This window comes from Danio rerio, chromosome 20, assembly GCF_049306965.1.
Source record: "Danio rerio strain Tuebingen ecotype United States chromosome 20, GRCz12tu, whole genome shotgun sequence".
NCBI classification, from domain to species: Eukaryota; Metazoa; Chordata; class Actinopteri; order Cypriniformes; family Danionidae; genus Danio; species Danio rerio.
The window spans coordinates 38,861,011-38,884,497 of record NC_133195.1 but is presented as its reverse complement, the minus strand read 5'-3'; the positions used below and the strand labels follow the sequence as shown (position 1 = coordinate 38,884,497).

At 32.9% G+C, this 23,487-nt stretch overlaps 1 protein-coding gene across 1 annotated transcript in view; it reads left to right on the top strand.

Annotated features, from left to right (window-relative positions):
* The window catches only part of adgrf6 (adhesion G protein-coupled receptor F6), a 143,803-nt gene that overhangs the window by 89,565 nt on the left and 30,751 nt on the right, over nt 1-23,487 (top strand). The window contains exons 201-241 of the mRNA XM_073933529.1: nt 37-183; nt 1,448-1,606; nt 1,736-1,882; nt 1,993-2,139; nt 2,755-2,901; nt 3,113-3,259; nt 4,730-4,876; nt 6,086-6,232; nt 6,437-6,583; nt 6,739-6,885; nt 7,078-7,224; nt 7,379-7,525; nt 7,683-7,829; nt 8,549-8,695; nt 8,853-8,999; nt 9,190-9,336; nt 9,764-9,910; nt 10,013-10,159; nt 10,354-10,500; nt 10,662-10,808; nt 10,986-11,132; nt 11,563-11,709; nt 12,275-12,421; nt 12,617-12,763; nt 12,917-13,063; nt 13,276-13,422; nt 14,719-14,865; nt 15,717-15,854; nt 15,946-16,092; nt 18,091-18,237; nt 18,447-18,584; nt 18,676-18,822; nt 20,025-20,171; nt 20,309-20,455; nt 20,541-20,687; nt 20,827-20,973; nt 21,174-21,320; nt 21,475-21,621; nt 21,709-21,855; nt 21,993-22,139; nt 22,339-22,485. Coding sequence (XP_073789630.1) covers nt 37-183; nt 1,448-1,606; nt 1,736-1,882; nt 1,993-2,139; nt 2,755-2,901; nt 3,113-3,259; nt 4,730-4,876; nt 6,086-6,232; nt 6,437-6,583; nt 6,739-6,885; nt 7,078-7,224; nt 7,379-7,525; nt 7,683-7,829; nt 8,549-8,695; nt 8,853-8,999; nt 9,190-9,336; nt 9,764-9,910; nt 10,013-10,159; nt 10,354-10,500; nt 10,662-10,808; nt 10,986-11,132; nt 11,563-11,709; nt 12,275-12,421; nt 12,617-12,763; nt 12,917-13,063; nt 13,276-13,422; nt 14,719-14,865; nt 15,717-15,854; nt 15,946-16,092; nt 18,091-18,237; nt 18,447-18,584; nt 18,676-18,822; nt 20,025-20,171; nt 20,309-20,455; nt 20,541-20,687; nt 20,827-20,973; nt 21,174-21,320; nt 21,475-21,621; nt 21,709-21,855; nt 21,993-22,139; nt 22,339-22,485 — 6,021 coding nt within the window. The remainder of the gene's footprint in view (nt 1-36; nt 184-1,447; nt 1,607-1,735; nt 1,883-1,992; nt 2,140-2,754; nt 2,902-3,112; nt 3,260-4,729; nt 4,877-6,085; nt 6,233-6,436; nt 6,584-6,738; nt 6,886-7,077; nt 7,225-7,378; nt 7,526-7,682; nt 7,830-8,548; nt 8,696-8,852; nt 9,000-9,189; nt 9,337-9,763; nt 9,911-10,012; nt 10,160-10,353; nt 10,501-10,661; nt 10,809-10,985; nt 11,133-11,562; nt 11,710-12,274; nt 12,422-12,616; nt 12,764-12,916; nt 13,064-13,275; nt 13,423-14,718; nt 14,866-15,716; nt 15,855-15,945; nt 16,093-18,090; nt 18,238-18,446; nt 18,585-18,675; nt 18,823-20,024; nt 20,172-20,308; nt 20,456-20,540; nt 20,688-20,826; nt 20,974-21,173; nt 21,321-21,474; nt 21,622-21,708; nt 21,856-21,992; nt 22,140-22,338; nt 22,486-23,487) is intronic.

Below are 23,487 nucleotides of genomic sequence, written 5' to 3'. Positions count from 1 at the left end.
TTTTAATATTAGTGATGCTACTTTTTGTTCCTGCAGTTCTTTCATCTAAATACGTGATTGACATTGATGTGAGATTCTTCGACTTGTTCCTGGTGGACTACTTACGAAATGTTGTCAGAAATATCAGCCTGCCTTTGACTCTGAGCAGCAGCACAAATATCACAGATATCGACATGAACACTGGTGAGAACAGAACTGTTCATCGTGTTACATATTAAGGTGTAGGGCTGTCACTGACAAAAATTTTTCTTAGTCGACCAGTAGTCGTTTTTTCAATTAATTCATTAGGCATATTTAAGCGATTTTGTGGGAAACACTTTGAGTTCATAGACTGAGAAAGAATTTAATTTGTCTTTTTTTTTTACATTGTACCGAAAAAATATAATAATAAGTGTTAATATTCAACATTAAGATATTGCGCACATAAAACAGCACCAACAAATTCTGTAATTATAAATGTGTCTGAGAAAAACAACATGAATCTTTAGAAATATTCAGAATTTATTAATAAAATAAAATGACAACAATCACACAAATTACAACTTATGAACCTGTTAAAAATAAAGCACACCGTTTGATATAGAACAAGGCCCAATCCCAATTACACCTCTTAACCTTTCCCCTTACCCATACCCCTAATTTTGCGCATTTATGAGAAGGAGTAGGGGTGTCCTCACTCTCTTTAGCTTTAAAAGGTAGGGCTAAGGGCAAGGGCTAGATAGCACTTGAAACTGAGATTTTCCAAACTAGAAACCAAGTGGTATGAAAGTTTCACAGAATACAGCTGCTACATCGGCAACATGACTGCAAACACGAACCAGAAAATTTGCAAATAACAAGAAAACGTCTTTTCTTTACTATGAAATATTGGTAAGTCAAATATAAAAATAAACTAATTTAAAGTAATTTAAACACAACAAATATAAAGCAAACTGAAAAGGCTTCAGAGAAATAATGTTGAAAACTGCAAACACAGTCAGTCTGAAGGACGAGCCTTAAAATTAAACATTGAATGAAAGAAAGCGTTTCAGCCAGAAGCTCTCAAATAAAATGTGGCATAGCCTATAATAAAAAACAAATAAAGTAAACAATATAGGCGAACTAAAACACTGTTTATAGACAATAGTAACTGCTGCTAAGCCTAAGCATGAGCCTTCAAAAAAATGAATGAAAAATATTTTTTTTTTCAATTATTCATAGTTTTTAAAACACACACAGCTCTCAGCACAAAAACTCTTTTGATCAACACACACCCTGACTGCACCACTTGTCTATTTTTTTTTTTTGCGAACAACAAACCAACAAAAATGCAATCGACAAAAAAAAAAAAAAAATCTGGTTGACAAATAATTAGTGGATTATTAGGGGGAAACTCTACTAAGATGAGTTTAGTTTCAGCAGAAATCCACAGATTGAGCACAAATAAATAAATCTCCTTGTTTTACAGTGTGTGGGTTGAATGGAACAGAATATGAGTGCAAGTGTGAGGTGGATCATGTTTGGTCCAGTAACACCTGCAAGGCCTATCAGGTGTGTGATAGCATTGTGGGAAGCACTTGTGGATGCATTCAGGCTCTCCCTTCAGAGGGGTCACTTTGCCAGAGAGGTGAGAAATCCCATTAGATTTCATCTGTACTGAATGTAGTTTTAGTAACATGACCAGTATGAGTTTATTCAGTAACTCCTGATAGTTCAGAAACAATGTTTTATACAGTATCATCTTCCTGTTTTTCAGACATCAATGAATGTGAAGATGCAGCGTCAGTGTGTGGTCAATACTCAGACTGTACTAACAGCATTGGGGGTTACATGTGTTCATGCTGGAATGGATTTAATGTCTCTAATGAAGACAGTCCTGTGAGCGTCAACAACTCTTGTCATGGTAAATATTATCAGCTGGTTTTGATTTCTGTCAAGTAGCTTAATGTAAAATATAATATAAAGATTGGTACTTTTCATTTTAAATAATTACTTAACTTTTTGTCTTCATAGATATTGATGAATGCCTGGATAGTCCACCTGTTTGTGGTCCATATTCCAACTGCACAAATCAATTGGGAAGTTACAATTGCTCATGTTTGGATGGTTTCACTGCAGAAAACTTAAATCTCACCGTCAGCATCAATAATAATTGTAAAGGTACATTCTAAAATTGAGTTCTTATATAATCTGTGAAATTAATATGGCATGTTTTTTTCATTTTTATTCTCTTTATCAATATTTTGTTAATGTATTGTAAATAATTAACTTTTATAAGTGTACATTAAATTATTGTTTAAAACCATTCTCTTTAGTGGCGTTTTTGCCTTTTGTTTATTTTACAGTCATATTTGTTAAATTAAATTTATTTTTTTTGTAATTTTATAGCCAATTTTTCCTAATAATTGACATATTTCTTTAATTAAACCATGTTTGTAGAATACACTTTCATGAATTTTCAATCCTTTTTCTCTTTCAGGTAACTTTTTTAAAATCTCCTAAACTAATTGTTTGATTTTTACCAATGTTATCTAATGTCAATTTTCTAAACACATAACCTAGAGTCAGTCATTACTTCTTTAGTCATTGTTTTCCAGAGCAATTATAAAAAGCTGAAGTTAGTTTAGTTTTGTATACTTTGAATGCACTTTTTGCTCAGTTACAACTGGAATTTTGTGAACTTTGTTGTATTGCAGTGTTTTCTTTAAGTGGACCTTATTTTAGGCCTTCACAAATGAGTGACCCAAACTTTTTTCTAATTTTCTTTTATTACAGATGTGGATGAATGTGTTGAGATGTCAGATGTCTGTGGTCCAAACTCAATCTGCAACAACACTATTGGGAGTCACAATTGCTCATGCTTGAGTGGATATAATGTATCAGATCCAAATCTCCCTATACACAGCAATAACACATGCACAGGTATAATTGGCAGATGAAGCTCTGACAGGATGTTATTTTGTGTACTTTTTGAATTTCCTTTTTATCTAAAACCTTTCACTTTGTCAGGCATTGATAATGTTTTGTTTCATCATTAGTGTGTGGGTGAAACTCTATTGTAATTATATTTGCATTACAATAATCTTTTTTCGATATGATTGCTTGTTTTAATCCTAATGTATTTCACCCACAGATATTGATGAATGTCTGTTCAGTCCACCTGTCTGTGGTCCATACTCCAACTGCACAAATGAAATAGGAAGCTACAATTGCTCATGTTTGGATGGATTCACAGCAACAAACCAAAATCTCACCATCAGCATCAACAACACATGTTTAGGTACATCTTATATTTACAACTGTGTTAATATTAACCTTTTAAAACATTTTGTTGTGGTTTTGCGTTCTGTTTTTAATTAAACTTTTGTGTGTAAAGATTCCAACAAAGTAGTTTAGAGCCATCCTCACCAAACATAATATATGAGGATAAAACTGAAGTTCAAAGCAAATCTGTATAAATTCATGAGATCAGTCCAGTTCACATTATAACCACAACAAAATGATATAGAGCAATATTATCTTTGGGATGACTTACAGAATCCTGCCTTACCCTGCTGATAAACAATAAAGGAGTCAGCTAATCAAACTATAGTTTAAAGGCTTGTACATTTAAAATGGCAAATGAATTTGCATTGAAGTTATTTTGAGCAAACAATGTAACAAAACACTGTCTTGTTTCTTTTGAAGTTGATGAATTGTTAATCCACTGCACTGGCCATGTTTGCTTTATTCACTGGCAGAGTAGATAGATTAGATTAACTGTTTAAATGAGATCAAAATCTACAGCATGCTAAGGAAATCGTCTGTTTAACGTTACATCCTTATAAATGCATCAGTAAAATGGAAACTGCTGCTGGTTTGAGCACCTTTTAGTTGCTGACTGTAGAACAGTTCATACACCCCACTGTCAAAACAAACACAGATTATTTTGAAATGGTCAGTTGTTTAGCCTGATTTGGTAAGTGCGAGCCCTAACACTGTTTTTACCGCCAACCTGTTTTCACCAAGAAGTACATGTTCCTGGATTAACATTTATGTTGATCCTGGAACAACATTCCAATCAGATTTAAAGGATACAATCACCAATTATGTTAAGATTAAGCTTATGGTTAGGTTTGTTCACTTCTATATGATTGTTATCCAACTATTATACATAGATGTTAATCCAGGATTGCATCGTTTTTTGCAAAATCAAGACGTGCATGTTTTTGCACATAAAGGGGGATGCATAATGTGGATAATAATGGCTAAATGAAGTCAGAATTATTAGCCCCCCTTTGAGTTTTTATTTTTAATTTTAATATTTACCAAATGATGTTTAAAAGAGTGAGGAAATTTTCACTGTATGTCTGTAAATATTTTTTCTTCAGAAGAAAGTGTTTTATTTTGGCTAGAATAAAAGCAGTTATTAATTTTTTTAAACACCATTTTAAGGAAAATATTATTAGCACCTTTAAGCTATATATATGTGTGTGTATGTGTGTGTGTGTGTGTGTGTGTGTGTGTGTGTGTGTGTGTGTGTGTGTGTGTGTGTGTGTGTGGTGTGTGTGTGTGTGTGTGTGTGTGTGTGTGTGTGTGTGTGTGTGTGTGTGTGTGTGTGTGTGTGTGTGTGTGTGGTGTGTGTGTGGTTTGATTTTCAGATATTCATATTTATGAATGTTTTGTCTCTGATATTGAGCCTGTGGGCTGAAGTCTAACTGTTTTTACACATTACATTACATTGATATTTTATTAATACTTCCCCCAACAGATATAGATGAATGTCTGTTCAGTCCATCTGTCTGTGGTCCAAATTCCAACTGCACAAATGAAATAGGAAGCTACAATTGCTCATGTTTGTCTGGATTTACTACAACAAATCCAAATCTCACCATCAGCATTAACAACACGTGCAGAGGTACATCTTTATATTATAAAACCTTGCCTTTTTTCTTTCTTTTTAACCATGAAGCTATATTACCTGTATAACCAATACAGTTTCAGTTTTATTTGCACCTATCCTGGGTTATCATGTGCCATTAAAATACTGCAGCACAGATTTAATCTTTCTATATTACCATAGTACCTCATGCTACCATCTGCGGTTATGTTTAGGTTTAGAGATCACAAACCAACATCTACTGTGAGCAAAGAGTCTAAACTATATACAGTATTAGGACACTATATAATAAAACACTTTTAAAGATAAAATGGGCTGATTATGTTTATATTTATGTTTGGTAATTTATACAATTGTGTCCGTAACCCATGAAACATAAGCACTTTTGTTTTAAGGGCCTTTATAAACATAAATATACACGTAGCTAAAAAATAAGTTTTATGTAATCATTAGAGAACACTTAAAAAAATTGTGAGCTTATATTTTTGAGTTTCTGTTAACTTTTAAATAATGTGAACTGTACAAATTAACTTTACAACTTGCGCAGATAAAATAAGCTGTTACAGTATGTCTTTGCTGTCCTGTTTCATAGATAGCTGTTTTCATATCTCAGTATAAATGTTTGTACATTGTTAGTATTTTTTTAAACCTTTATATATTTTGCTGTGAATTGCAATAATTCTTTCACGAAAAGTTAATCTTTATGTTTCAAGGCTTGTAACTGGCTGCTTGCTACAGATGTAGTGTCTTTATGTGTGAGTGCTCTGTAAATTGGAGATCAAAGCTTGAGTTAACGTAGAAAGTTAACCATCATGCTACCAACAAGCCTGAATGCACTGGTTTGCTTTTCTAGACTTAAAACTAATCCTGTAATTCTCCTGATAATCCTGAGTTTGTTAAGCTAACTGGTGGTTTTCCTTTTATAATTAATCTTCTTGCATAATGTACACAGAGGTTTCCAGATCTTATGTGGTTTTAAAAGTTGTGAGAGGCTTTTTGATATTGTAAAACATTTGTGTGTAACATAATGACAAACCAACAACAAGAATGTCATATATATGAAATGTGTTCCCATTGATATTTAAATATAAATATTATGGTATTTAGAGTTTATTGCATTAAAACATTTACTATACTAGAGCAGTTTGATGACAATGGCAAAGACCTCAGCTTCAATAATGAGTTATGCAAGAGTAATTACAAAACAATTGTTTTTTTTTAATAAAGATGTGGATGAATGTGTTGAGATGTCAGATGTCTGTGGTCCAAACTCAATCTGCAACAACACTATTGGGAGCTACAATTGTTCATGCATGAGTGGATATAATGTAACTGACCCAAACCTCCCTATAAACAGCAGTAACACATGCACAGGTATGACTGAAGCTCTGAACAGTATATTTCTATATGTACTTCCTAAGTTGTCAATCAACTATGTTTTATGATAGATATTCAGGAATGTTTTCACTCAATATCAATGTGTTGGCCAAAGTGTTACAAAATCATAATTGCATGTATAATTATGTAGTTATTTTTTTAACTAATTTGTTATTTAATGTATTTCGTTTCCACCTACAGATATTGATGAATGTCTGTTTAGTCCATCAATCTGTGGTCCAGATTCCAACTGCACAAATGACATAGGAAGCTACAATTGTTCATGTTTGTCTGGATTCACTGCAACAAACTCAAATCTCACGATCAGCAACGACAATACATGCAGAGGTGCATTAAATATTTTCATTTTTGTTAATTCTAAAATTTGTTAAAAATTGTATTTTTTTTTATTTAGTTTTTTTGTAAAGCTAAGACAAAGACAACAACATAAATAATGAGTTATGCAAGAGTAACTACAAATCAATTGCTTCTTTTTATTAAAGATGTGAATGAATGTGTTGAGATGTCAGACATCTGTGGTCCAAACTCAATCTGCAACAACACTATTGGGAGTTACAATTGTTCATGCATGAGTGGATATAATGTATCAGATCCAAACCTCCCTATAAACAGCAGTAACACATGCACAGGTATGATTGACATAAGCTTTGTACAATATATTGATATTAGCACCTACATTTTCAGTCAACTGTATTTCTCGTCAGATATACATACATTTTTTGACTTAACATCAGTGTGTTGGGCAAACTCTTACTTGGTTATAATGTCTTTTTAAAATACATATGACATTGATATATAATGTATTGCGTTTCTGCCCACAGATATTAATGAATGTCTGTTCAGTGCACCTGTTTGTGGTCCAAATTCCAACTGCACAAATGAAATAGGAAGCTACAATTGCTCATGCTTGTCTGGATTTACTGCAACAAACCCAAATATCACCATCAGTAACAATAACACATGTAGAGGTACATTACATATTATCATTTAGATTAAAAAAAATTGTCAGAATTTGGTGGTTTTTATTTCAGACTTTGGAAGCATTCTATTGTAAAACAGCTAAAGTATGCGATTAAACTAAACCAAAATGAAACTTATTCTTTTACTTTCTTATTAATAAAGATGTGGATGAATGTGTAGAGATGTCAGACGTCTGTGGTCCAAACTCAATCTGCAACAACACTATTGGGAGTTACAATTGTTCATGCATGAGTGGATATAATGTATCAGATCCAAACCTCCCTATAAACAGCAATAACACATGCACAGGTATGATTGACAGATGAAGCAGTTTTTGTTACTCTTTTGTACTTTCTGCGTTTTTTGGTAACTTGAAACTTTTTAAATTGATTTTTCTCAGATTATTGTTCAACTAATTTCATAAAACAAATTGCTTGTTTTAATATTATTGTATTTCCCCCTATAGATATAGATGAATGTCTGTTCAGTCCATCTGTCTGTGGTCCATATTCCAACTGCACAAATGAAATAGGAAGTTACAATTGCTCATGTTTGTCTGGATTCACTGCAACAAACTCAAATCTCACAATCAGCAACGACAACACATGTAGAGGTAGATTCTTTTTTACTTTGTCCCATTCTGGTTTGATATTGAGAATTGTAAATTTTCATAATCTGTAAAATGTATAGATGTATTAACAGTATTTACAGGGGTACAAACTATACTGTATACTGTGTGTGTGTATATATCTCTCTCTCTCTCTCTCTCTCTCTCTCTCTATATATATATATATATATATATATATATATATATATATATATATATATATATATACAACAAAGTAAACTTTTACTTTCTTTGTTATTTTATATGTCATGATGTTTTTTTTTAGCTTTAAGACTGCATTATAGTTCTGCATCAAGTAAACACCAACCCGTGGCACATGCTTTGCGCATGGACATGCATTTATACTTCAGCATTCTGTTTGTGTTGCTCAGCATATAACACTGTAAATACCCACTGCCTGCTAGTGTTTCAGAAAAGTAAAAGTTTCCATATGGAGCTTTTCCATAGGACTCTACACTTTTCCTCCCAACAGGCTCACTGCTCTCTCGTAGCTCTTGGCCCCGCCCACATATGTCAGCGAAACCAAGCTGACCAATTACAGAGTTTGTGCTACACATCGTTAGTTACATTTTTTGAGAGATATGTGTCAGTCATGGCAAGGGGTATGCACTTGATGCAAAACTATAAATCAGCCTTATTATTGTATTTGCATGATAACTAGTTATACGACTCTTTCAATAATAATAATGTATTTCCTGTTGTAGATGTAGATGAATGTCTGTTCAGTCCATCAATCTGTGGTCCAGATTCCAACTGCACAAATGACATAGGAAGTTACAATTGCTCATGTTTGTCTGGATTCACTGCAACAAACTCAAATCTCACCATCAGCAACGACAACACATGCAGAGGTACATCTTTATATTTTAATTTTTGTTAAATATAAATTAAAGAGTTTGTCAAAAATTGGAGATTTCTATTTTAGACTTTGGAAGCTTTCTAATAAAATAATAGAATTAGATTAAACTAACCAGAATTGTACTTTTTTCCTACTTTCTGTTAATTAAGATGTGGATGAATGTGTTGAGTTGTTAAATGTTTGTGGACCAAACTCAATCTGCAACAACACTATTGGGAGTTACAATTGCTCATGCATGAGTGGATATAATGTAACTGATCCAAACCTCCCTATAAACAGCAGTAACACATGCACAGGTATGATTGACAGAAGCTCTGAGCAATTACTTTTCTGCATTCTCTTGCAACTTTGAATTGTAACTTTTTAAAATACATTTTATCAGATGTTTAAGAATCACTGTTTGGGCTGAACTCATAAAGTTGTATGGTAATTCTAATTTCATAAAATAAATTCCTTGTTTTAATATTATTGTATTCTCCTCTGTAGACATAGATGAATGTCTGTTCAGTCCATCTGTTTGTGGTCCATATTCCAACTGCACAAATGAAATAGGGAGTTACAATTGCTCATGTTTGGATGGATTCACTAAAACAAACTCAAATCTCACAATCAGCATCAACAACATATGCAGAGGTACATTCTTTGTCTAATCTGACTTTTAAAAATGAGTTTTTGCTGTTTCTTAATCTGCTGGTTTTGTAAGATTAGTTTTCCTCTCCTTTTTTATCAGATACAATTGCATTTTGGGTAAATTCTCTGTGCTTTTGTTTGGATGTATATAAAGTATTCTGACTGAAATGTGTGTTTGTTTAAAAGTGCTGTTATTGTACAATCCCAGTTTTGATTCTCTTTTTTTGTAGATGTATTTCATGTTTTAGATGTTTCTATTGTTATGTATACATTAAAATGACCTCTGTTTTATATAGTTATTTTCTTATCAGTCACGATGCATGTTTTGTTTCAGCATTAATGTGTGTGTCAAACTCTGCTGTAATTATATTTGCATGAAACAAAAATTATATGATAGCTTTTTTTAATAATACTGTATTTCTCCTAATAGATGTAGATGAATGTCTGTTCACTCCATCAATCTGTGGTCCATACTCCAACTGCACTAATGAAATAGGAAGCTACAATTGCTCATGTTTGGATGGATTCACTGCAACAAACTCAAATCTCACCATCAGCATCAACAACACATGCAGAGGTAGATTTATGATCTACATTTTCACTTGAGTTTACCCTAAAATTGAATAATTAGACAGAACCTGGACTGTATATATTCTTTTTATTTTTTTTATTAATAAAGATGTGGATGAATGTGTTGAGATGTCAGATGTCTGTGGACCAAACTCAATCTGCAACAACACTATTGGGAGTTACAATTGCTCATGCATGAGTGGATATAATGTATCAGATCCAAACGTCCTTATAAACAGCAATAACACATGCACAGGTATGATTGACAGATGAAGCTCTGAACAGTTTAATGGCCCTTTTGAGATTGTCTCTTTAAAGTGTGACTTTTTAATGATATTGCCAGATATGCATTGAATCATCACATGCCTAACATTTAGTTCTGTAATTCTTTTATCATGAAATTGAATTGGTGAATAATTGCTGTTTTTATACTATGGTATTTCCCTGTAGATGTAGATGAATGTCTGTTCAGTCCATCAGTCTGTGGTCCAAATTCCAACTGCACAAATGAAATGGGAAGTTACAATTGCTCATGTTTGTCTGGATTTACTGCAACAGACTCAAATCTCACCATCAGCATCAACAACACATGCAGAGGTAGATCTTTATATTTTCATTTGAGTTTAATATAAAATTAAAAAGTTTGTCAATTTGGGGATATTTATTTTAGACTTTAGAAGCTTTCTAATAAAAAAAAAAATAGTATTACATTAAACTAAGCCAAAATGTACTTTTTCTCCTACTTTCTATTAATAAAGATGTGGATGAATGTGTTGAGATGTCAGACGTCTGTGGACCAAACTCAATCTGCAATAACACTATTGGGAGTTACAATTGCTCATGCATGAGTGGATATAATGTATCAGAGCCAAACCTCCCTATAAACAGCAATAACACATGCACAGGTATGTCTGACAGATGAAGCTCTGAACAATTACTTTTCATGCTTTTCGCATTTTTTTTTGCAACTTTAAGTTGTAAATTTTTGTCAAATACATTTTTGTCAGATGTACAAGAATCACTGCTTGGGCTGAACTCAAATAATCCTAATTTCATAAAACTAGTTTCTTTTCCCCCCTCAGATATCAATGAATGTCTGTTCAGTCCACCAATCTGTGGTCCTTACTCCAACTGCACAAATCTAATAGGAAGTTACAATTGCTCATGTTTGTCTGGATTCACTGTAACAAACTCTAATCTCACCATCAGCATCAACAACACATGTGAAGGTAGATTCTCTTTCTTATAAGATTTTGAAAAATTAGTTTTTGCTTGTTTTTGTTTCAGATGGTTTTGTTAGATTCGTTTTATGGTCTTTTTTATATCAGATACAATTCCGTTTTGAGTTTAAAACTGCTGTTATTGTACAACTTCAATATTTATTCTCTTTGTGTAGATGTAGATAAATTATAAGAACTACCAGAAGTCTTTTATGTTTCTATTTCAATGTATACACTAAAATCACCTTTCATTTTATTAGTTTCTATTGTTATGTATACATTAAAATGACCTCTGATTTATATAGTTATTTTCTTATCAGTCACAATGCATATTTTGTTTCAGCATTAATGTGTGTGTCAAACTCTGCTGTAATTATATTTGCATGAAACAAAAATTATATGATAGCTTTTTTTAATAATACTGTATTTCTCCTAATAGATGTAGATGAATGTCTGTTCACTCCATCAATCTGTGGTCCATACTCCAACTGCACTAATGAAATAGGAAGTTACAATTGCTCATGTCTGTCTGGATTCACAGCAACAAACCCAAATCTCACCATCAGCATCAACAACACATGCAGAGGTACATTTATGATCTACATTTTCATTTGGGTTTACTCTAAAATTGAATAATTCGACAGAATTTGAAAACTTTTTTTTTTTTTACTTGGAATTCATTCTATTGTATAGATCAGGGGTGGGCAAACTCAGTCCTGGAGGGCCGGTGTCCTGCACAGTTTAGCTCCAACCCTAATCAAACACACCTGCTTATAGATTTCTTGTGATCTTAAAGACACTGATTAGCATGTTCAGGTGTGTTTGACTAGTGTTGGAACAAAACTCTGCAGGGACACCGGCCCTCGAGGATCAAGTTTGCCCATCCCTGGTATAGACCAAAGATGCCCAAACTCGATCTTGGAGGGCCGATGTCCTGCATAGTTTAGTTCCAACTTCCTTCGACACACGTGCTTGAAGTTTCTTGTATATCTAGAAAGTGCTTGATTAGCCGGTTCAGGTGGGGTTGGACCTAAACCTTGCAGGATACCAGCCCTTCAGGACCAAGTTTGGGCACCCTTGGTATAGAAGCTAAATAATCAGATTAAACTGACCTAGACTCTATTTGTTTTTTTATTTTTTTATTAATAAAGATGTGGATGAATGTGTTGAGATGTCAGATGTCTGTGGTCCAAACTCAATCTGCAACAACACTATTGGGAGTTACAATTGCTCATGCATGAGTGGATATAATGTATCAGATCCAAACCTCCCTATAAACAGCAGTAACACATGCACAGGTATGATTGACAGATGAAGCTCTGCAACTTTTTTAATTATATTGTCAGATATTCATTGAATCAGCGTGTCTAATTCTATAATTCTAATATCATTTAATGGAGCTGTATTTAATTTTAACTGTTTGTAAATATAATTGCTTGTTTAATACTATGAACAATAATATGTTTTTTTTTAATGTTGTATTTTTCCCACAGACATAAATGAATGTCTGTTCAGTCCATCAATCTGTGGTCCATATTCCAACTGCACAAATGACATAGGAAGCTACAATTGCTCATGTTTGTCTGGATTCACTACAACAAACTCAAATCTTACCATCAGCATCAATAACACATGCAGAGGTACATTTTTTTTATTTAGATTTGTCTATAAATTTTCTATATTTGAATAGAATTTTAGATATTTACTTTTGAAATATTATTTTGGAAAACTTCAATTAATGAGATTAAACTGATCTAAACTGTAATTTTTCATAACTTGTTTTTTTTATAAAGATGTGGATGAATGTGTAGAGATGTCAGACGTCTGTGGTCCAAACTCAAACTGCAACAACACTATTGGGAGTTACAATTGTTCATGCATAAGTGGATATAATGAAACTGATCCAAACCTCCCTATAAACAGCAATAACATGTGTAAAGGTATGATTGAAAGATAATGCTCTGCTCATTTATAAGGGTTTTTTATTCTCTTTCAAGTGTATTTTCTCTAGCAGCTGTAGTTTTTAATTATTTTGTCAGATATTTGTTTAATCAACACTTAAATCTAACCCTTAGCTCTGCCAATTTTATAGCACCTAATACAACTTTTAATAAATAATGGCTTGTTTTAATACTATGGTATCTCCCTGTAGATATAGATGAATGTCTGTTCAGTCCATCAATCTGTGGTCCATATTCCAACTGCACAAATGAAATAGGAAGTTACAATTGCTCATGTTTGGATGGTTACACTGCAACAAACTCAAATCTCACCATCAGCATCAACAACACTTGTGAAGGTAAATTCTTTGCATTATGAAATCTTGAGTAAAACAGTTTTTTTTTAAATTGATAATAATAATAATAATGATGATAATAATAATAATAATAATAATAATAATAATAATAATAATAATAATAATAAATAATAATAATAATAATTACTATTATTATTATTAGTAGTAGTAGTAGTAGTAGTAATAAAACATAATTTTTCCTGTCGCCATTAATTGTTTTTTGAAATGCATCTGGTGGTTTCCACATTTCCAACGTAATAATAAATATTATTTATCACATTTATATAGTGCTGTGGTCAAAACAATATGTCTGTTAATGACTAGAAAAAAAATTTTTAAATGACCAAATCAAATTACCAAATCAGTTATTAAATCAAAAGGATACTACGCTGATGTGTCATAAATTCAAGTGTCGGTACTCGTTCATCAGTTGGCTCAGAGGACTGTGTTTCTCTCAAACATGCACAGACAGAGAAATAAAGAGCGTTTTACATACCCCACCAAACATGTAAATCATATTCTTTGTTGTTCAAATGACAAATGAGTTTGTTTGGAATGATTAAGCCTTTAAGAGCAAGCTGAAAAACATAGAGAGCAAGAAGAATACATCAGCAGCAATTCTATTTGCTGTTCGTTTATTATAATTTCAATAAATCTACAAATCTGTTTGAGTGAACACATACAATGGGATTAATACTCAAGAGCCTAGCAGCAGTTGTAATAATATTTTATTAGTATCATTTTAAAAAATACTAATATTGTGGCAGGCTTAACTAAATTCTATCATAAAAAATTCTGTGAAAGGTGTTTTTTTTTAAGTTTAGTTATAATTCAAATCGCAATACGTAAACAGATAAAACACAAAGTGTTTTCATGTGTTTGCAAGTGTTATTTATTTAAGATGTTGCTTGCTGAAAGATTATAGGAAGGTCTTTGCAAATCAAATCAAACTAAAATCTAAGATGCTATGAGATTTGTTGATATCGCAAAGAAAATGATAAAAGCCTAATGTCTTTTGATTTGTGCATTTATTAAATAATTCCAAATAAATAAGGCAATGCGTTCAAATATGAAAGTTAAGATGACAGTTTCCAATATCAAGGAGCTTTACATGCTATTTGTAAATCTGAACATACAGTAGGTGGAAGCAGATGACACCGAAAGCACAAATTACAATTGCAAATGATTGACGTCATGATTGAATACGCTGCTTTTCAAAGTGTTATAAAACTAGAAAGGAATTCTAATAAATGTGAAAATTGAATTAAAAAAATAATTTCTTTTATTTTCTTCTCCTAGATATTGATGAATGTCTGTTCAGTCCATCAATCTGTGGTCCATATTCCAACTGCACCAATGAAGTAGGAAGCTACAATTGCTCATGTTTGTCTGGATTTACTACAACAAATTCAAGTCTTACCATCAGCATCGATAACACATGTAGAGGTACATTTTACTGTGCACTGTGGTAGATTTGTTCTTCATGCACCTGACTAAAGTATCTGTGTGGCGTCTACTGATAATGCATCCCTTGTCAATGCTTACCTACTGTATAAATGATACTTGACAGGTCTACAGACGACTTATTCTGAGTCAGATGACACCTCATCCCCTTTGAGCACTATCACTTAAATAATGCTAATGCTCCATAAGCCTTATTGCAGTAAGAATTAGACAAGACTCCAGGCAATGCATTTGAATATGCTGGATATAGGAAAATCTGGACTTTGATTACATCAACCCAAGTCAAGGGGTTATATATTTAGATTGCCGTCTAAACTTATTACACAAACTCACTTTAATCTAATGTTACCAGACATTTCATTTTCTGATGCATGTGAATGTTAAACCTGCAAGGAAACGGAATGTTAGTTATGATTAACCTAAAATAATCCAAATTATTCACAGCATTTCACTCTTTCCACATTTTATTACATTATTTAAACTTGAAACAATTCGCCACAATGGCATTGTGAAAAGTTTGAAATCTTTGCAAAATGTTATTTAGGGGTTGTTGTTTCTAGAGTTTTGAGAAAAAGAATTAATTTGATTCATTTTGGAGTAACAAATATGAAAAAAGTGAAACACTGTAAATACTTTCTGGGTGAACTGTTCATTTGCATTTGTATTTAAGTATATGAATAATTAGCCAGAGTTACTTTTACTTAAAAACGCCTACTTTATTATCTGTAAACAATAAAGCATTATATTATTAAGATACTAAAGAACGAGTTAACCTGGATGTATGTATATGTTACCCATGCTGTATCTTTTAACTGAACTTTGTTTTAATATAGATGTGAATGAATGTGTTGAGATGTCAGACATCTGCGGTCCAAACTCAATGTGCAACAACACTATTGGGAGTTACAATTGCTCTTGCCTCAGCGGATATAATGCAACTGATCCTATAAGCAGCAGTAACCCATGCAGAGGTATGACTGTCAGATAAAACCCTGAACTGTTTATGTTTAATTGTATTGAATTAATCTATAACCATTCACTTAATCAACTGTTTTATTTCAGATATTTATGAATGTCTTGACTCAGAATCAGTTTGTGGTCCAAACTCTTACTGTTACAATTACAATGGAAGCTTCTCATGCTTTTGCTGGGAAGGATACAATGTCACAGATGGGAATAAAGATATTAGCAAAAGTAACCAATGCATTGGTAAGTTTTTTTCTCTGTAATATTCTTTGTCGTGGATTTCATTTATTGTTTTTTATTGTAAGCAACTTGAATGTATTGTTGCATAGTGTCAAATGTCAGTATTTTTTTAAGTATATAATTTGATTATTCTTAATTTTATTGAAAACAACTTAAACGTGTAAAAACTGTTACAATAGGGTATATGCCGAGCTAGTGTTTTTCCCATACTGATAAACTTCCGTTGATCTGTTATTGTAAACTTTTTTCTATTTTATAGGGTTCCTTTTACAGCATCGATGTTGTAATGTGACATTCAACATTCAGTTACATAAACTTTGGCATTTATTTAGTTGCTCAAGTGTAAAACGAGACAAAAAGCCGTTTACTCGCACGTGCCCGTCAGAATCGGCAGGCTAGCGCAGAAGCTGTATTGAATGTACTGGGGTAAAATAAATGCTCATATTATAAGGACATGGCGGAGGGAAATGTAATTTAATACAGAGCTTCTTGTACAATCTGAGACCCACTTTAAATCGGATATCACTCAGCCAGTGGAGATCGCTGATTTTTAAAGAAAACAGACCTTAAACGCACCGGTTTTTGCATTGGCATTCAATTCGCCGGAAGCGGTTAACCCAGGTTACTGGCAAATTAAAAGTCTCATTAGCATGCTTCGGCATATACTCCATTGACCCTTCTTTAAGCCCCAGCCTTCTTACTTACTGTTGTTACGCCTGTCAAGCACGTCTATTATAATATGTATGCTCTGGTGTCAGACATCGCCAGGGATATAATTAGTCATTTTTGGCGAACAGGTGAGATATCTGAGAAAGCCAGACAGAACAGGACTGCAGTATGCATTACAGGGGTATATTCACCACATAATAGGACACCGATTAGAAAATATTTGAATCAAAACTGAAGCTAGGCTAGCCTAGCCACCTCATACACTGACCATTCAACAGCTTAGTTCATGCAAAGCAGAATAGGTGAAATTTAAAAATAATCTAAAATAATAACAAATTAAACTGTTATTTCTATTTTTAGCCAAAAATAAAAACATTTTTTTAGACTATTGTTGTGCAATGAAATATAACCGGAGAAGAAACACACATGGACTGTGATCTACATAAATTATTCATAGAAAGAGCAGCCAGAAAGGGGAAACTTATGGATTTATGTCAAATATTAGCACGATTGACCCATAACAATGTACAGTAGCTATAACTGTCAGTATGTTTGTATGCTTTTTATACAGTTTCTATACTAATTTGCAGTTCAGTGGAAAAGATAAACACATTGAAAAGCAAATCAAAGTCTAAATAGCAGAAGTGAACAAATAGATTTTCCCTATCAGCAAATATTAATCAGACACCAAATATAAAAGCAGACACTAACCTGCTAAAAGGTCATAACCAATGACCAAATCTCAGTGAAAATATCAGTGAATTGTAGACATGGATATAAGGGTTATAAATTACCCAAAAACACCTGCGGGTGAAGTATATTGATCGCAAGTGCTTGAAACAGATGGAAATATGACTGGGTTGTGCTGCTTTTACAGCTCCTCACACAGCTTGATCCATGCTTGCAGTTCTCTCCTTGGGTTTTAGGTTTTGGAAAGGGAAAAAAATTCACTACCTCGTCCAAACTTTTAACGTAAAAGTACCCGGGTATCAGATTTGCACAATCCATATGCATAACGCTTTGGCTTGTTTTCCTCGCTTGTTTTCCTACTTTGCTTGACAGACCTCCCGCGCATAGCTACGGTTGCTAAACCAAGATTGGCGTGTGGAGGTTTTCAGGTGTGGCTTAGTGAAGGGTTAATTCCTATTGATATTGTACATTTTATCTGATTTATTATGCTTTAACAATTCTAATTTCTACCCCCTTGAGTCATGTTTTAAGTTTTTATAGACAGATTAAGGTTATGAGAAAACAGATGTCATTTATGTTTTAAGTGACTGTGTTAATGAAAACTACTGTAATTCAATTCATCACCTTATTTTTCCCCCATAGATATTGATGAATGTCTGTTCAATTCATCTGTTTGTGGTCCAAATTCCAACTGCACAAATGTGATAGGAGGCTACAATTGCTCATGTTTGGATGGATTCACTGCAACAAACCTCAGTCTCACTATCAACATCAGTAACACATGCAAAGGTACATTTTATATTTGGATTTCTGATTACTTCAATGATTAATAATAAAGTAGATGTTTTTAAATACAATTTGTCCTAACAGTAACGTAACATAATGATGTTCCCTGCATTATCTTGATTGTAAAGTTGAAAAAAAAGAATGAATTAAATGACCTTTACATACTATGCAAGTGATCTGAAGTTTTATCCTTGATTTTCTGTCAATGAAAGATGTGAATGAATGTGTTGAGATGTCAGACATCTGCGGTCCAAACTCAATGTGCAACAACACTATTGGGAGTTACAATTGCTCATGCCTCAGTGGATATAATGCAACTGATCCTATAAGCAGCAGTAACCCATGCAGAGGTATGACTGTCAGATAAAACCCTGAACTGTTTATGTTTAATTGTATTGAGTTAATCTATAACCATTCACTTAATCAATTGTTTTATTTCAGATATTTATGAATGTCTTGACTCAGAATCAGTTTGTGGTCCAAACTCTAACTGTTACAATTACAATGGAAGCTTCTCATGCTTTTGCTGGGAAGGATACAATGTCACAGATGGGAACAAAGCTGTTACTAAAAACAACCCATGCATTGGTAGGTTTGTATTAATGTAAAATGTGCTAACGTTTAAAACTACTACATCAACAGGTATACTTGCCTTATGACAATGTACAAGAAGTAAAAGCTGTGATGGCTCTTCTCTGATGGCACAAATGCTCTATAAAGAGGCTATTTCTTCCTTTAAAATTGAAGGTCCCTGCCCCTCTTCTGTTGCCATTATCAAACTGTAGACAGTAACCCTATCTAATTGTGGATAAAACCAAAGACTCTAGAATACACAAGATGTGTCACTTGCAAAATTTTAAATGGGGAAATGTGTAATGGTCAATTTGGTGAATGAAACCCCAACTACTAGTACAAGAGCCAATCATCGATTACTAGACTGACGGAGAAGCTCACACCAGATGTCTGCTTTTACAACAGTTTGGTGGTCAACAAACTCACTTAAATATTAGTTAATACTTACTTCACAGACATAGGAAACATTTCTAGAGAAAGCTTGAAATCTGTACTTTTAAATGAACCAACTATTCTTGAAAACAAAAGTTTTCTGGTTTTGTAATCTCCATGAATCGAAAGCGGGGTACAGTTCATTCTGTCAAACAATCATCGCATGACAGCAATTACTTAGACGCCCACAAGCATGTAAACAAAGAGTCATCTTCATTTCTGGAGGATATTCACCAACAAGACCAAGTTGTTAGTCAGTAAGTTGTTTGCTATTCCAAATATGTAATGTAGTTGTCAGCCTAGCAAACAGTTTTGGAGAATTTGATGTTTCCCCATTCAGAAAAATGCCCAAGCATACTGCCTGAAAGTCAGTTCAAAGGATTTTGGTTCATTCTTCGTTTAGATGTGGGTTTAGAGTTTTTGCTGTTAGTATGTTCTGTTTTTCAATTACTGTAAGAACAGTAAAATCTCAAAAAATTCTGTGTATTCAAAAACAGTCTGAGGTCTGAAAATCTCTGACATTGCATTTGCTAAACACTTTGCTATTATGGAGGTCTGTAAAGTGAAGGTGTACAAAATACCTTCCCCGCATTTACCTAAAAATTATAATCTTCCCAGTTCATGTTATGATGCAAGAGCTGTGAACATTTCTTAAGGCAGAAATATTTTTAAATTCTCTATAGAAAATAGTTTACAGATAAAAATCTTTACTCTTTATATGCTTACCGATGCTCTACTATTGTTTCTATTTGTATATTTTACATTGCATTTGTTTTTCTACCCAGATATAAACGAATGTCTGTTCAGTCCACCAGTCTGTGGTCCAAATTCCAACTGTACAAATGACATAGGAATGTACAATTGCTCATGTTTGGATGGATTCACTGCAATAATCTCAAATCTCACCATCAGCATCAACAACACATGCCGAGGTACATTTTATGTTTGGATTTATGTACATTTGTGTTTTGTCTAAAATTTAATTAGTTAGAATTTCAGATTTTCACATTGAAACCATCCTATTGTAAAACAGCTTAAGAAATAGAATAAACTTTTTCTCCTAATATAGATGTGAATGAATGTGTAGAGATGTCAGAAATCTGTGGTCCAAACTCAATCTGCAACAACACTATTGGGAGTTACAATTGCTCATGCAGGAGTGGATATAATGTATCAGATCCAAACCTCCCTATAAACAGCAATAACACATGCACAGGTATGATTGACAGATGAAGGATCAGTGTTTTGGCCAAACTTTTAGTGGTTTTATATAATTTTATTTTTAAATATTTCCCCCTCAGATATCAATGAATGTCTGTTCAGTCCACCAATCTGTGGTCCTTACTCCAACTGCACTAATGAAATAGGAAGTTTCAATTGCTCATGTTTGTCTGGATTCACTGCAACAAATTCTAATATCACCATCAGCATTAACAACACATGCAGAGGTTATTTTACGTGTTTTATGCCCAAAACTTAATACCAATTTGTTTTTGTTCATTTTAATTAAATTGAAAGCATCCAATCTCTACTTTTCACATATTACATTTGAAAATGCATTTTCCACATTATTCTCTTTCCATAAAGATGTGGATGAATGTGTTGAGATGTCAAATGTTTGTGGACCAAACTCAATCTGCAACAACACTATTGGGAGTTACAATTGCTCATGCAGGAGTGGATATAATGTAACAGATCCAAACCTCCCTATAAACAGCAATAACACATGCACAGGTATGACTGACAGATGAAGCAGTTTTTACTGTTTATATTTTTTAAATACTGTAATCTTATTCACTTATTTAATCTCTAAAGATAATGTTTTACTCCCCATCAGTGTTTTGGTCAAACTCTTAGTGTTATAAGTTGAATTTCAACAAAATAAATCATTCTTATACAAGATGTTTGTTAAATATATTGCATTTCCCCCTCAGATATCAATGAATGTCTGTTCAGTCCATTAATCTGTGGGCCAAATTCCAACTGCACAAATGAAATAGGAAGTTACAATTGCTCATGTTTGTCTGGATTCACTACAGCAAACTCAAATCTCACCATAACTATCAACAACACATGTAGAGGTAGATTTTATTCTTATATTTTTTTGTTTTCTTTAAAATGTAATTAGTTGAAATGTGTGAATTTTACTTTAAAACCGTCCTATTATAAAGCTGCTAAAAATAAGATTAAACTGACCTGAACTCTACTTTACCTCACTGCTCTCTTTTAATAAAGATGTAGAGGAATGTGTAGAGATGTCAGAAATCTGTGGACCAAACTCAATCTGCAACAACACTATTGGGAGTTACAATTGCTCATGCATGAGTGGATATAATGTATCAGATCCAAACCTCCCTATAAACAGCAATAACACATGCACAGGTATGATTGACAGATGAAGGATCAGTGTTTTGTCCAAAAAACCTTAGCGGTTTTATATAATTTTGTTTTAAAATATTTTCCCCTCAGATATCAATGAATGTCTGTTCAGTCCACCAATCTGTGGTCCATACTCCAACTGCACAAATGAAATAGGAAGTTACAATTGCTCATGTTTGTCTGGATTCACTGCAACAAACTCTAATATCACCATCAGCATCAACAACACATGCAGAGGTTATTTTAAATATTTTATGTCCAAAACTTAATAAAATGTTTTTGTTCATTTTAATTAAATTAATATCATCCAATCTCTACTTTTTCCATATTACATTTTAAAAATGCATTTTCCACATCATTCTCTTTTAATAAAGATGTGGATGAATGTGTTGAGATGTCAGGCGTCTGTGGTCCAAACTCAAACTGCAACAACACTATTGGGAGTTACAATTGCTCATGCATGAGTGGATATAATGTATCAGATCCAAACCTCCCTATAAACAGCAATAACACATGCACAGGTATGACTGACTGATGAAGCAGTTTTTACTGTTTGTATTATTAAATACTGTAATCTTACTCACTTATTTAATCTGTAATATATTGTTATGACTCCACATCAGTGTTTTGGCCAAACTCTTAGTATTATAAATAGAATTTCAACAAAATAAATCGTTCTTATATAAGATGTTTGTTAAATATATTGCATTTCCCCCTCAGATATCAATGAATGTCTGTTCAGTCCATCAATCTGTGGTCCAAATTCCAACTGCACAAATGAAATAGGAAGTTACAATTGCTCATGTTTGTCTGGATTCACTACAACAAACTCAAATCTCACCATAAGTATCAATAACACATGTGGAGGTACATTATATATTTTCATTTGTGTTAACTCTGAAAGTGTAAGTGTAATCTACGTGTAGCGATCTAGATCAAAGAGAAAATACTAATAATTATTCATAATTATTATGAATTATTTATAATATTTAGATAAGCTGTACAATTTTATTTGATGACTTTGGGCCAAGTATTTATGTGTTTAAGGAACATACATTTTCCAGGATATATGAAATACTCTTGTGAAATACAAAACTTATAAATATGGCAATTCCATCTGGGTGTAATATAATATTTAACGACTAACATATAACAAACAAAAACATGTGATACATAAAACGCAGAAAATTAAGAAATATAGAAGGCAAGTAAAGAATGACCATTTTTCACACAGTTAAACCACAATTAACAAGATTCACCAAGATCATGAAACACTTTAAAAGGGGCACAGCTTAAACACATGAAAATATACTTGCATTACTCTCTCTTGTTGTGCGAGCTTCCTGATGCCTGTTAGAACAGGGTTCCCACATTTCTTAAATGCACCTGAATTTCAGACATGCTGTATGGTTTCAAGGCCTGGAAAGTACTTAAAAACAAACATAGAAGCTTGAAAGTTCTTCAGTTAAATTTGAAATGAAATGTGTTTAATATGGTATTTTAACAAAGACTGAATAAAAATGAAAAATTCTTCATTCAAAAGTCTTAAATTTAAAACCTGCACAAGAACTCTGACAAATAACAGATATTTCATTAAAGCTTCAGAAAACGCATTTGAATATTACTAGTATTAATTCAACAAATTTTTAATAAAGTTCTTTGAACATGACTGTTTAAACACGCAATTTGTTGAATTTTTTAATTTTTAAGTTTTTAGGAAATGACACTTTTAGAACATCATCATTACTCAACATTTATATTTTAAAAACGTGTAACCATGAGTGAAATGTTAAATACAGTAAGAACCCTACATATGCTGGGTGAGAATTATTTTAGTGCTTGATTTAAATTTAGAGTCATTGAAAGTCC